Source organism: Cryptotermes secundus, unplaced genomic scaffold, assembly GCF_002891405.2.
Source record: "Cryptotermes secundus unplaced genomic scaffold, Csec_1.0 scaffold204, whole genome shotgun sequence".
NCBI classification, from domain to species: domain Eukaryota; kingdom Metazoa; phylum Arthropoda; class Insecta; order Blattodea; family Kalotermitidae; genus Cryptotermes; species Cryptotermes secundus.
In genome coordinates, this window is record NW_019738351.1 from 563,695 (window position 1) to 576,785 (window position 13,091).

General features: G+C 38.7%; 2 protein-coding genes across 10 annotated transcripts in view; one reads left to right on the plus strand and one right to left on the minus strand.

Moving 5' to 3' along the window:
- Positions 1–3,884, minus strand: part of LOC111870743 (protein PRRC2C) — a 109,501-nt gene extending 105,617 nt beyond the window's left edge. For 6 of the 7 annotated variants that reach the window (XM_033753987.1, XM_033753990.1, XM_033753989.1 and 3 more), the window contains exon 1: positions 3,752–3,884. The gene's annotated coding sequence lies outside the window, so the exon portion shown is untranslated. Of the gene's footprint in view, positions 1–3,625; positions 3,648–3,751 lie in introns of those variants that run through there. The other variant, XM_033753986.1, reaches the window with a different exon arrangement.
- Positions 3,885–4,217: 333 nt separating this feature from the next.
- On the plus strand, positions 4,218–11,378 carry LOC111870748 (peptidyl-prolyl cis-trans isomerase-like 3). 3 transcript variants are annotated; one of them, XM_033753991.1, is made up of 6 exons: positions 4,218–4,538; positions 5,474–5,628; positions 5,917–5,991; positions 6,113–6,274; positions 7,875–7,993; positions 10,399–11,378. In XM_033753991.1, the coding sequence occupies exons 3-6, from the start codon at positions 5,926–5,928 to the stop codon at positions 10,523–10,525; spliced, it is 474 nt and encodes a 157-aa protein (XP_033609882.1). In that variant the 5' UTR covers positions 4,218–4,538; positions 5,474–5,628; positions 5,917–5,925; the 3' UTR covers positions 10,526–11,378. The 3 variants fall into 3 exon arrangements, with proteins under 3 accessions (XP_033609882.1, XP_033609883.1, XP_023719033.1); XM_033753992.1 differs by having other exon boundaries at positions 5,474–5,624; XM_023863265.2 differs by lacking the exon at positions 5,474–5,628 and having other exon boundaries at positions 4,220–4,538.
- The last annotated feature ends 1,713 nt before the right edge of the window (positions 11,379–13,091 follow it).

Genomic DNA, 13,091 nt, shown 5'->3' on the forward strand with positions numbered 1-13,091 from the left:
TTCATGAGATGGGCGTGTCAGGCACCGCACTCGTGGTAGGTAAATGTTCATGATTACTGTCTTGTGGATCATTGTCTATCACTGTATTATTGTCACTATCAACTTCATCCAATTCAGGAATCATTATTTCATCGCCACTATCATCATCAGAAAAAATCTCGTTCACAACATTTTCCAGCTGGTCTGTAGGAACACGAAGACACTTGCTGCAAGAAGCTATGGTGAAACTGAATGAATGTGAAATATTTTCTGACCTTTACCTTCTCAGAGGGTTCTGACAGTAATATAGACCCCCACAAAGTTTACAAGGGTTCTTTACAAACATGCACAAAAACTATCATATATATGTCTTTGGTTGATGAGTGCCAAGAGAGCAAAGAAGGGACGAGATTGTCAAAGCGTTAAAACACGCCAACGCCAGGGAACGGCTGGCATCGTCCGGGCGTTAAAACACGCCTGCGCCAGTCAAAGAGTTAATAAGCAGAGTTTCTTATTGCTGTGTGGGCAAGCTCAAGGCTAGAATGGATGAATAAACTGAACTGTTCTTACAAACATCCACTGGAAAATCGTTATCTTTTACAGACTATGAAATCGTCACTAACCACCAGAAACATTGGTGAAATTCAAGTGGCAGATAGTGTGAATACTTCTGGGATTTAGATTAGGTGTGTTTTCTAAACATTTTTTGGCACACCAATTTGTTTCTATGGCTATTTCTTCCACACTGTCTGGTGTACAAAATGACTCAAGATATTCCGGTGGTTACTGGGGTCTTCTAAATCAACATATATGCCAGGCTTGCCAGTAAATGGTAAATGTGACAGCTCAGCACCTAAATTTGCAACATCAGGTTGCATGATACTGTTGTCACTGACATTTTCTGCTTCATCAGAGCCGACACTGTTCACCACCTGACGAAATTTTCACATTTATTTCACTATCACTACTATATTCACTCTCTGAAATACCACTTTATTCATTCTCTTGTAACAGTTCATAAAATCCTTCATCACTCACAAGAATCTTCTTGCTAGGACCTGCCACAATGTTCAGTTGAAAGAATTCGAGCCCAGGACAGATATGAAGCAATCAACAACTTTCTTTCACACTCGGAAGTAGCTACAACATCTTTCAAGCACAACATACAAGTTTCCACTGCTGACTGGCATTATATCTACAATGTAGTAGTTAAAATGTTTGACGTCCACAGATGTTATGGCCACTACAATACACAGTACCGCATGGTGTCTACAGACGTCATAACTACTTGACTGGTTAACCACCTTCAGGGTTGGTTCAGTGACGTGTGACACGGCAGGCGGACACGCACGCCAAGCCATCGTGACAAGAGGGATCCCCATGTGCTTTCCACATAGCTCTATCCACAGGAGAGGTGATGCAACATGGACTCTTGAACTTGAGAAAATCAGCTGTCAAAGGCTTTTGGTTGCACTTGCTAATCCTAAGAGTGCTTACTTTTTTGCATCTGTTGTTCACTGTCCCTATTATCTCGGACCAGACCCCAGCACCCATCCCCCCCCCCCATGAAAGTTGGATAAAAACCTGCATACGCATGAACACTGACTCACCCTTCTCACATTGACCTTGAAAACAGAGGAAGGATATACCTCAAAAATATTGGCAACAGTGTCAGCACTCATGGTGCAAAGACTCAAGTGCAGAATCAAAATTTCTGAACTTGCAGATGCAAGCATGAACCATGTCCTGAACACAGTCAGCATTAAGAAACAAAGCAAATCCTTGCAGTTTAGGCTGCACTGCATCACATTTATTTCATTCTTTTAATGTGGTACTCTATTACAACAGAAATGTGGGCAAATTAAAATATCTTGGGATGACAATAACAAACCAACACTACATTCACAAGGAAATTCTTGGGAGACATGTTCAGAAACACTTGCTACCTATCAGTTTAGACTCTCTAATCTTCTGATAGTCAAATAAACAGCATCACAATCAATACACATAAAACTATACTTTACTTTCTGTTTCCTGTATTTGTGAACAGTGTGCGGATATTTTGAGAGCAAGGATATAAGAGGGACAAAATAAGAGACAGAAAAACTGCATAATGTGGAGCTTCATAATTTCACCAATACCATTAGTGATCAAATGAAATATGCTGAGATGTGCACATCATGTAGCACCCATGCAAAACTAAAGGAAAGTGGACAACTAGGAAATGTAGGCATGAATGAGAGGATGAAATTAAATCAGATCTTAAAGAAATGGGATGTGACAATGTGGGCTGGATTCATCTGGTTCGGGATAGTGACTAGTGGAGGGTTCTTATGAACATTATAATGAATCTTTTTATTTCATAAAAACCAGAATTTCTGGACTAGGTGAATGACTATCAGCTTCTCAAGAAGGTCTTGGCTCCATACAGTTGTTGCTTGTGTCAAAACCAGTAAACACACGTAAAACATTAATTTTTTTAAAGTAGTGTAAAAACAGTTATAATGCAGAGTGAAGTCTAAAGAGATTCCAGTACTCTTGACTGTATTGTAAAATCTTTACCATAAAAACTAAATGAAATACTGAAGATCAACCGAAATGTCCAAGTTAAAAAGGTTTAATGTGCTTAAAAATAATAATTTACATTAACTACAACTTAACACTTCTAAAGTTTAGTAATAATTCACTGTTCATATTAGTGTGCTGGATAAGCTATGATCTCAAAGTAAATTATAGACACTTTAAAGACTATGTGCAGTAAAATGTAAAACTTAACATTAAATCGTACTGAAAATAACAGACCAACCTATAGGCAGCGTCTGCACGAGCACACAAAATGCATCTGTTGTAACGAACATACTTTGCTGAGGACACCACACAGTTGCAGAATGCGGTGCGTAGTCTTTTGTCTGCAATAGAGCCAGAAAAAAGCGTAGCATTCGCCTCTCTTGTTTATTTCAACAATGGACGCATTTTGTGCGCTCATGTAGATGCTGCCATAAAGAAACAACGAGATCTGTAAGAATCCAATATTTTGCATTCTGTATGTATTAATTTGACAACGAACAAAACAGTATAATGTTGTATGTATGTATGTATTTGTACACACACAGAGGTACAATCTATACTGCAAACAAACTTATGAACGTTTGTTTCTCCACAAGCCTTTGCAATCTTCTTATAGTACTTAAAGCTACTGTTAACAATCTTTCTCACTGAACACAATATCGCCTTTTCTACACATCCCACACATTTATACAACAGATAAGAGCGAAAACCTCATTTACTTTGTCACGCTATTACTTAAACCACACAACTAAACGCTGTCCACGAAACACAAATGTCACTTGTCATTCATTTCATTATGCTCTACTGAGTCAAGCATCGATACACGTCTATAATTAAAATGCATAAAACGTCATGCATCATTTTATTGCCATACTAAACATTCTTCCAATCTGATTCAACCTTGTTCGCATATACCTCTTCAAAAAACGGTACTTATCCTAGTTGTTCAGGGCTTCGGCCTACACCCTAATTGACAGAATCAGTTCCTTAATGGAACGAACGAATTCTTTAATACTTAAAAAACATTCACATGCAAATGTATAAAATTAATTTTAAATTCATGTAAGAGAGCCATTACCATGTAGCCAATACACCAACAACACATTAACCAATGATGAACTGACTGATATTCGCTATTACCCTACACGGCAAACTTCTTAGTTATTGTCACATAACTACACCAGACCATAAAACAGTAACATACCTTGGTCCGTCCAAATGGGTAAACAACAGACAAACGGAATTTAATCCCTACGAATACAAATAATAACAGATGGCTACAGATTCTAATTTTCTTTCTTTCGATTCCCTATTTCACTATCTTCAAGATGGCGAATGCGACGGATGTCTTTTGCGATCAATACAATGACGTCATTTCCAAACATCAGAAACAGCGAAGATACTACACATCCAACACATTTAACTGAATTTCCAGTTACTGGTATTTACCATAACAGATCATAAAATGCACTATTATCCAGTGGCAATATGTAGAGGAACATCAAAAGTCTGTAACTTTAGCTCTTAAATTTGTATTAATTTCTTATTTAAGAAAAAATCCCCTCTACATATTCTCACTGAAGTGCAACTGTCAATAACATTTCTCAAGAAACATAGAAGTGAAGTGCCTTTCCATGTGAAACGTTGTCAAGTCCCAGCATCCCACGGAGTACTCAGAATGAAATAAATACAAATTCCTTGTCAGCTTATTAAATTGCAAGGGGAATAAAAATGCTAGATCTTAACTGTAACCATTACGTTAGACATATGGAGTGCAATACATAATAATTCTGATTTTATTTCAGGTGCATACTTGACCAGTTTGTTGCTAAGGTTACCAATGACGCCGATAACGCTATGGTGCCGCGATCGTTAACTTGTGTTTGTTTCTCGTAATTGTGCAAAGTATAGTTGTGTAGTATTTCCTGAAATCAACGCAACTTTGACATCCTGCGAACTATCATAAATCGTCAGCTTTACTATACGACATGGTAAATACCTAGAGCTTCGTGCAGTCAATACGAGATATAAACATCATTGTCGCAAAACTATACTGTACTATACTAAACTGTACAGTTTCTGAATATGTGGAGCATAACATAAGCAATTAGTTTTAATTATTTCGTTATCTGTGTGTTTGTTTAAATTTTTGTATGACGACCTTCATGTCCATTTGTTTGGACTTGTGAAATGAAATGTATGTATGTATTCCTAACCTTACAGTTCGCGGTGAAAATCTGGATTGTAGTCTCCTCGGTTATGACATCGTATGATCATGTAAATGTTAACCAGCGTTTCGAAGGAACCTGTTGCTTCTATCTGCAAGCTACCGTACACTCTTAAGAAGATCTATTATTCTGAGTAACACTGTACCAGCTCCTCAAAATTAAATATCTATATATTAAGAGTAATTATGTTATATAGTTAGGTTCTGTATATCTGTTTTAGGCTTCGGACATTTTTCTGTAACTTTATTCCTGGATATTTGTTCCACGTTCTGTGTACTTGGGACTGAGGAAAACATCCATGTGTATTCCATCTGTTCAAAGTAAAAAAGAAGTACACCTGTACCTGTAACAGGCTGTGGAAGTCCATAGGGTTGTGAGACATTGAGGGTCCCACAATTTCTAGACAGTCTTCTCACAGATGGTAGCGAGGTTGTCAGCCTTACACTCTGCCCACCCTTTACCCCCAGGAAGTTTCCTGGTTCACTTTCTTTGTTAGAGGCCGAGCTGATGGCATGGCCATAGTGCAGCTGGAAGGATTAGGTCAATTGAAAAAATTCCACTGACCCCATCAGGAATCAAACCCGCAGCCTTCTAGCTTATAGCATAGTGCCTGAACCAGTTACATTATCATGTGTCCCTCCTGTCTGAAGTAAGGCTTTTAAATCAATGGCAAAATGTTAAGCACTTTTCTTTTGCAGACTTTGCTACTGCATACATATTTATTAAACAGTCATATTTCTTGGAGAGCACACATGTACAGGCTAAGATTAAGAGTTCATAATTGATGATTACTGTGCTGGATTTGAGGTTCTCATTATCTGTGACTATGAATGGGATGTAATATAGTAAGTAAGTAAGTATTTATTTTGTCTCTATAGATCATTGTTACATGATATAGGACAAGTCAGTTACTGTACATTGGCTGATTACAATAAGAGAATAAAGTTACAATACTTAAAATTGTTTACAATAGATTACAGTAGATTACAATAGTAGTGTAGTATGGGAGAAGATTGCTAACATTGTGGAGGGACATACTACATCCATTTTGGGGGCTGAAGAGTAAGCCAAGGAACCGCTCCTCCAGAATATCAGTGAACTTCCCTTGGCTACACAATAATTATTTCTTTTACATTTCCAGTCTGTCACTATGCACACTGATGTTGGAGATATAAAGATTGAACTGTTTTGTGAATACTGCCCTAAAGCTTGTGAGGTAAGATAACTGAAATCTGACAATAATAATTAATGTTAACTATAGAATAAGTGCTGAAGGTATGTACAGTGTACATCCTGTGAACTACATTTGAAATTGAAAATTCACATTTGTTATGCAGAATTTTCTTGCACTATGTGCGAGTGACTACTATAATGGCTGCCTTTTTCATCGGAACATAAAAGGCTTCATTGTTCAAACTGGAGACCCAACACATACGGGGAAGGGTGGAAATTCTGTGTGGGGCCGGAAATTTGAAGATGAATTCAAAGAAGATTTAAAGGTTTGTAGTCATTCTGAATCAGACCTATTGCTAATTGTAAACTGTGTATTCATGATGTGTTGCTTTTGTGTTTACTTAGAATGTAGGAGAAGGCCCATGGATGTTATTGTTAGCATTCATATAAGCATTACTATATTGCATCTTCGTGTTATTCGGGATTTATTTTGTTGGATTCTGAAGTTATCACAGTAGTGACTGTGAAAAATATTACCTTCTGGGGTTGTAACGCTATATAGTCCAGTAGAAGTTCACTGACCTTTTTTGAGGAACACACTGCCTCCATCTTCAGGGTTGAAGAGTAAGCCAAGCAAGTAATCAACAAGTAATCAAACAGCAAGCAAGTTGTTGCTTTGAAATTTCAGTGAACTTCTATCAGACTACAAGGCATTACCTCCCAGTAGATAGTACTTCTCAGGATTTATTTTGTTTTTTGAATTCAAATAAGGGTTTTTTTACTTTGTCCATCATCCAGTATTCTAAAAACACAAAAGACTACTGGATCTGTTTCAGTCCTCATGTGAGGGGACAGACATTGTCTCTGTTGGGTCCATTTGAAAGAACTAACCGCAATCACTGGACCAGTTTCCAAAACATCGTGTTATTTGTGTTTGTAGAATACCGGCTAATGGACAGAGCCCAAAAACTCAGTAATCCCACGTGTTATGCACCATTGTCAGAACCGTTTAGAATCAATGAAATATTCATATTGCAGAGATATTCTTAGCATACAGATTTTACTATGAACTTAACTGACAATAATGTGTCACAATGACACAGACTACTTATAATATTATATTTCAGCATTCTGTGCGCATTGATGTGTCACTCATTCACTCATTAACATCTCTAATGCAACACAAACCATTCACAGTCTCTTCTTTATTTTAAAATGTCATTAAAATCACATTTAATTGCAATATGTTTCAGCCTTACAAGGCCGAATTAATGAACACCTGCCTGAAGATGGCCTTGTAAGGCCAAACATGTTGCAATTAAATGTGATTTTAATGGCATAAAAAAGGAGAGACTACAAATGGTTTGTGTTGTATTTGAACCATGTTCTACGATGGCTCCGATATTTTTTCCAGGCATCCCCCCTGCCCTGAGGCATGCCTTCCATTACTTCCTGCCATACATAATCCCATACTTCCTGTTTACTATGTGAATGAACAAGTGACTCAGACTAGTGACTAGGCTACAAAGTGGGTAACCATGATACTGGGATTCAGTTCCTAGCAGGGGTAACAGATTCTTCTCTTCAACATGTCCATCGAGCCGCAAATTCAATAGTTACTGAAGGCTGTTTCCCCAGGAATAAAGCAACGGGGGTGTGAACCTGACTACTCATCTCCATCTGGTGTCAAGATTAAGAATGGTGGAGCTATAACTTCACAGCCCCATATCTTCATAATGTAGCACTTAATTAATTAAGCACAGGGATAAATTGAATTGAAAATAAAATACAGATATATGGGAACTGAGAGTTGTGACATCTGTTATGGATTTATTTCCAGTCTGGTTCCCATGAATTCAGTAATCTCAAATGTTATACGAAAGCATGAGAACCATTACAGAATTAACTAGAATCTCTCTTTTACAGCATAATGTACGGGGTGTGGTTTCAATGGCAAACAATGGACCAAACACTAATGCCAGTCAGTTCTTCATAACATATTCACCCCAACCTCACTTGGATCTTAAATACACAGTATTTGGAAAGTAAGTTGCACTTTCAGGCATGGTTGCATCTCCACAAAGTGACTGTTAACACTTTGCTGACCGGTGATTTAAATATTTAAATCACCCTGGGGACTGGCATTTTTAAATATACTACCCTAACTTGTGCACTGTTCACTTTAAAAATTAATATAAAATCTCCTAATTAATTTTTTGAACTACAATTTTTGGAGAACACTTACCAATGCTCCTAGAAGTGCTTGAGGGTGTGATATTTCTGGAAACTTTCCCCTTTGTGAAGTGGCATTACACAGAACTTGCAAATGTAGACATACTCCTTTTTTTGTGAACTGTGCAAACACGGCATTGCCTAGAAGTATTCTTCCCCTTGGAATGTTCACTCTTCACAATTTTCACGAGGGTATTTTTCCGCATATCACTCGAGAATCGCCCTGGGGGGTCCACATGAGGTCTTTGTGGGGTAGGAGTTGATGGGCCCCGTCGTACTAAGTCTTTGTGTGACCCTGGTTCTGCTGCCACCATCTGGACTGTAGCCCAGGCCTTTGCCACATTCATCAGAAATGCTTTGTATTTCAATTTTGAATCAGGGTTTAGATTTTTTTTAGATTTTTTTGCTGTCCCTGCAATGTTACTACGCGCAATGTTATTACGCGTATTATCATTGGAGCTACTGTCACTTTTATTGTCTGTGGCCACAATTCTTTGTTGTCCCCCGTCACTGTCGCTGTCTGAATGACAATCCATTACTACGCGTCTCACAAGGCAGGTTAGCTAGGTCATCGAAGGAGAATTTGTCCTTGATCCATTCTCCCCACTAGCTACTGGCTGATACACACAGCTTGAAGAAGGCAAAGCATTTTCCATTATAGTCGGTTAAGCAAACAGCGAGGTCAAGTTACTGACTGCTAACTAAACATTCCAGAGTCTTATCACGCATCTGCAGGCGGTTGCATGCAATGTAGGTGGCGCCAGAGTGATGTATAGTGTGTTGCAACTTATCGTGTTCTAAAAGCCTGTTAACACACGAACGGTCCACCATGTTTAAAAGCGAGAAACCTTTTAAAGGGTGTGCGGTCCACAAAGTGTTAAAATATGGATCCATATTTAGGAGTTCAATAACTTTAGTCATACGATCATAATACTGCCTGATGATGATCCCATGAGGACCTAAACATGTAGCGGTACAAAATAAAATAAAATTCAATCTGAGTATGGTTGCGTAGTGGTTAAGGTACTATGCTACAAGCCTGAAGGTCGCGGGTTCAAGTCCCGATGAGGTCATTGGATTTTTTTCAAGTGACCTAATCCTTCCGGCCGCAGTAGGCCCTGGGGTTTACTCAGCCTCTAAAAGAATTGAGTACCAGGAATTTGTTAAATAATTTTCCTGGGGAGTGAAGCGTGGCCGGCGCGTAAGGCTGACAACCTTACCGCCATCTTTGGGCTGATTGTCAAGGTAATGTGGGACCCTTAACGTCTCACAACCCTATGGGCCTTCACAGCCTCTTACAGGGATAGCTTTACTTTTACTGAGTATGGTTGACTGAAAAAAAAAGACACACATTTGTTGTGTTGATGGAAACCTTACCTTGCCATGTACTTGCTCTGTTCATTCATCCACATGAAACAATTCCACAACTACTGAATGGATTTTCATTAATTTAGATATTTTTTTAAATTTAACTAAGCTTTGTTGACTTACCCCAATTTTAATTAAAATTGGACAGTAAAAACAGACACTATACATGAAGACATGTATATTTCTGCATTAATCTTGAGCTTAACTCACGTGTAAATTACTAAATATTTATCAGAGTTGAAAACGTTTGAGCAGAAGTTAAGAGAAATATTTGCTACATGTTTTATGTTCACTGCACTTTTTCTTAATTCTTACAGTTTCCTAATCAAACAAAAGGGAGTGACCATGCCAGAGCTGGTATGCTATGCATGCATTTCATAATTTGCTGTATTTAGCGTACCAAGTCATATGCACTGAAATCTTCCCAGGTTCAACTCCGGTGATGGAGACAGAGCATATGTCTGAAATGCAGGTCTTCAATACAATATTTTTATAGCTAGCTGATTACAGGAGAAGATTTTAGTATATTTATTTGTCATGGAAGCATGAAATCTTAGAAGTTAGTTACATTTCCCATATCAGTTGATTTTTTTTTTATTCTAGATCTCAAGATTTGAGGTTCTCATAGCAGTGAATGTGGTCTTCTCACATGTGACATCATGTATTCTGGTAGTTACACAAGTGTTTCAGAGGAACCTTCTGCCTCTATGTTCAGGATAGAAGTGAAGATGGAGGTGGCATGTTCCTGAGAAACTTTGGTAACTGCCTGCCAGACCACATGCTGCTGTATCCCAGAAGATGTCAAGTCTTTTAATCTAGATCTGCTATTGCTCTAATCACTTTTCTGCAGGGTGATTGATGGCTTTGATACACTGGACGAGCTGGAGAAACTTCCAGTCAACCCAAAGAACTACAAGCCATTAACCGATACTCGAATTAACAGCATCACAATACATGCAAACCCTCTGGCTGCATGATTACAAATAATTGCTTGAATGGAGAGATGATATTTGTGTACACCTTCACCTGGTTTTACCCTGAAGGATTAACATCAGGCAGATCAGAAAGTAAAGACATTTATCACAGCCTGCAGAAACACATATCAAGTGGACAGAAGGATGTCACAAGATGTTTTTATGAACTTTCTGAATGAAGAGCTAATATATCAGTGAGGAAGGTGGGGATGATAGGAAAGAATAATTTGAAAACTGGAAGTTAATGCAGATTTATTTTGCTGAATATGTTTTTTAAAGTAGTAATGAGCATTTGGAAAAAAAATAAATGCTATGTAAAATGTTCAATGTATGTGACTTTCCCTCTCCAACTTCATGCATATAATCTTAAAAACCTGACACACAACTGTTTCATAACTGAATTTGAAAATGCATATATCATGTTCAGAAAAGCCCACCTTTGGGCCACATCCTTTCAATTTACTACTCTAATATCTGTTTTAATACCATTACCATTCCTTATATCTCCCAAGTGGACTCTTCTCTTCAAGACGAATTTGAGGTTCTCATAGCAGTGATTACAAAGTGCAATGCCATGTAGTCCAGTCCACTGAAATCTTGGAAGGAGCATACTATCTCTGTCTTCAGAGTCAAAGAGTAAGCCAGGCAAGGAATTAGCAAGAAGCAGTCACTGATTAGGGGATTTCTACCAATCCCAGATGATAATAATTTTTCTTCTCTTAATGTGTTCCAACCAAACTGTTATATTCATTTCTCTTAACTCTTACCTGATACATGTTCTGCCTGCTGATCCCATTTGATTTAATCAACCTAGTAATATTACTGCAATAAAAATCTGCATATTTTTTAAGAGTTATTACCATACATTATTTTGTGATCATATCATAACCCTTTGATTGCCAAGGCCCACCACAGAAATACCTGCTAGTAATGCCAAGGCTGTTATACACAGAAAAATCCACAACTACAGATCACATGAAAGCCTGTTCTTTCCTCTAAACATCAGTGTGTCACATCTGATGCGATCTGCTGACAGAATGCTATACTAATTAATAAGCAAGCTGATCTCTTCAGCTGTAGTGATTTTAACCAAGTGCTTTAAGCAGATATAATCAATTTTTGGCATGCAAAAGGTTAAGAGGTGCTAGTGTCACTTAACTCACACAATTTTGCAAATCTGCCATGCTGGTACTACTAACCAATCAACTAACTAAGTCCATGGAGATGAGTTCTTGAGAAGCTACCAGTCACTCAGCTACTCAAGAATTTCCCAGTACTTTATGGAACATGGAAATTCATTACCATCTTCACAAGAGTCCTCCACTGGTCCTTATCCTGAGCCAGATGAATCCAGTCCATACCACCAGATCCTACCTGTCTAAGATGCATTTTAAAATTATCCATCCACTTACATCTTGGTCTTCCTAGTGGTCTCTTTCCTTCTGGCTCCCCCACCAAAACCCTGTATGTATTCCTCTTTGCTCACATACATGCTACATGCCCTGCATATTTCATCCTTCTCATTGACTTAATGATTTTGATTATAATTTTCATTTCATGCATCCTGTTGTGTTACAACATACAACCTCTTTATTAACTGTCACAACACAATAAATATCAAGGTCAGTGCCCCGCTACGACTCTGCTACATGTTTCGGCTATCAATAGCCATCATCAGGCAAACACATGGCTAACAACATATACACCATCGAACTGCAGTACTATCAAACTGGATACAATACTATTAATCATAAAAAACACTTGACATAAAAAATACAATAAATCATACTATATAAAAACAGAAGTAATAGTGTAAAACAAGAATAAAATTTTAAAATTTTTAATTCATGCTCTATAACATTGAATCAGTTGTTGTCCCACGGACAAATTGGCATATTCTATATTTTTTTCTTTTTGTATATAAGATTTTATAGGAGGCTTGTGATGTAGATGTAGTAAATCAATGTTAATCATTTAGTCGGTGCCTCATCTTACAAAGTGTTGTCCATACTGTAGGGAATGTAAACAATGACTAAACAATTGTGGGGTTTTGCCTTTGTTGTTCGTCGCTACTCCTATGACAACCCACTTCTTCGGAACAGTTTGTTGGTCCTGAAAAGGACCGTGGTTGCTGAGATGTTTGATCGGTGAGGTAGCACGGCACGCGCTGGTAGGGAGAGAGGTTAGTTGCGGTGGTTTGACTGGCCACAGCGCGGCTGTTGCTGGAGGTTGCTTGATCGCCTTGCGGCAGGTGAGTTGAAGTTGCGTGGTCGTGCAGTGCGGTCGCAGGAGTGATGAGGCAGTGGCTACGCCAGATGCCCAGTGGGTCGGACAGGGACACGACCACCGGCGAGTCCAGGCGAGATGCCCCAGTGCGTCGGGTGTGAGAGCCGGAGGGCTGAGGCAGTCTTGCCTGGCGCAGCTTGCTGATGCCTCCGAAGACCGAGCACTGGCGACGAAGCCTGCTGGCTGATGTTGCATGAGTGTGGCTTGATCATAGACAGAAGTCAGACTTATGAGGCCGGTTTGCGGCTGCTCCTTTTTATACACTGCTCGGTGGGCGGAGCGA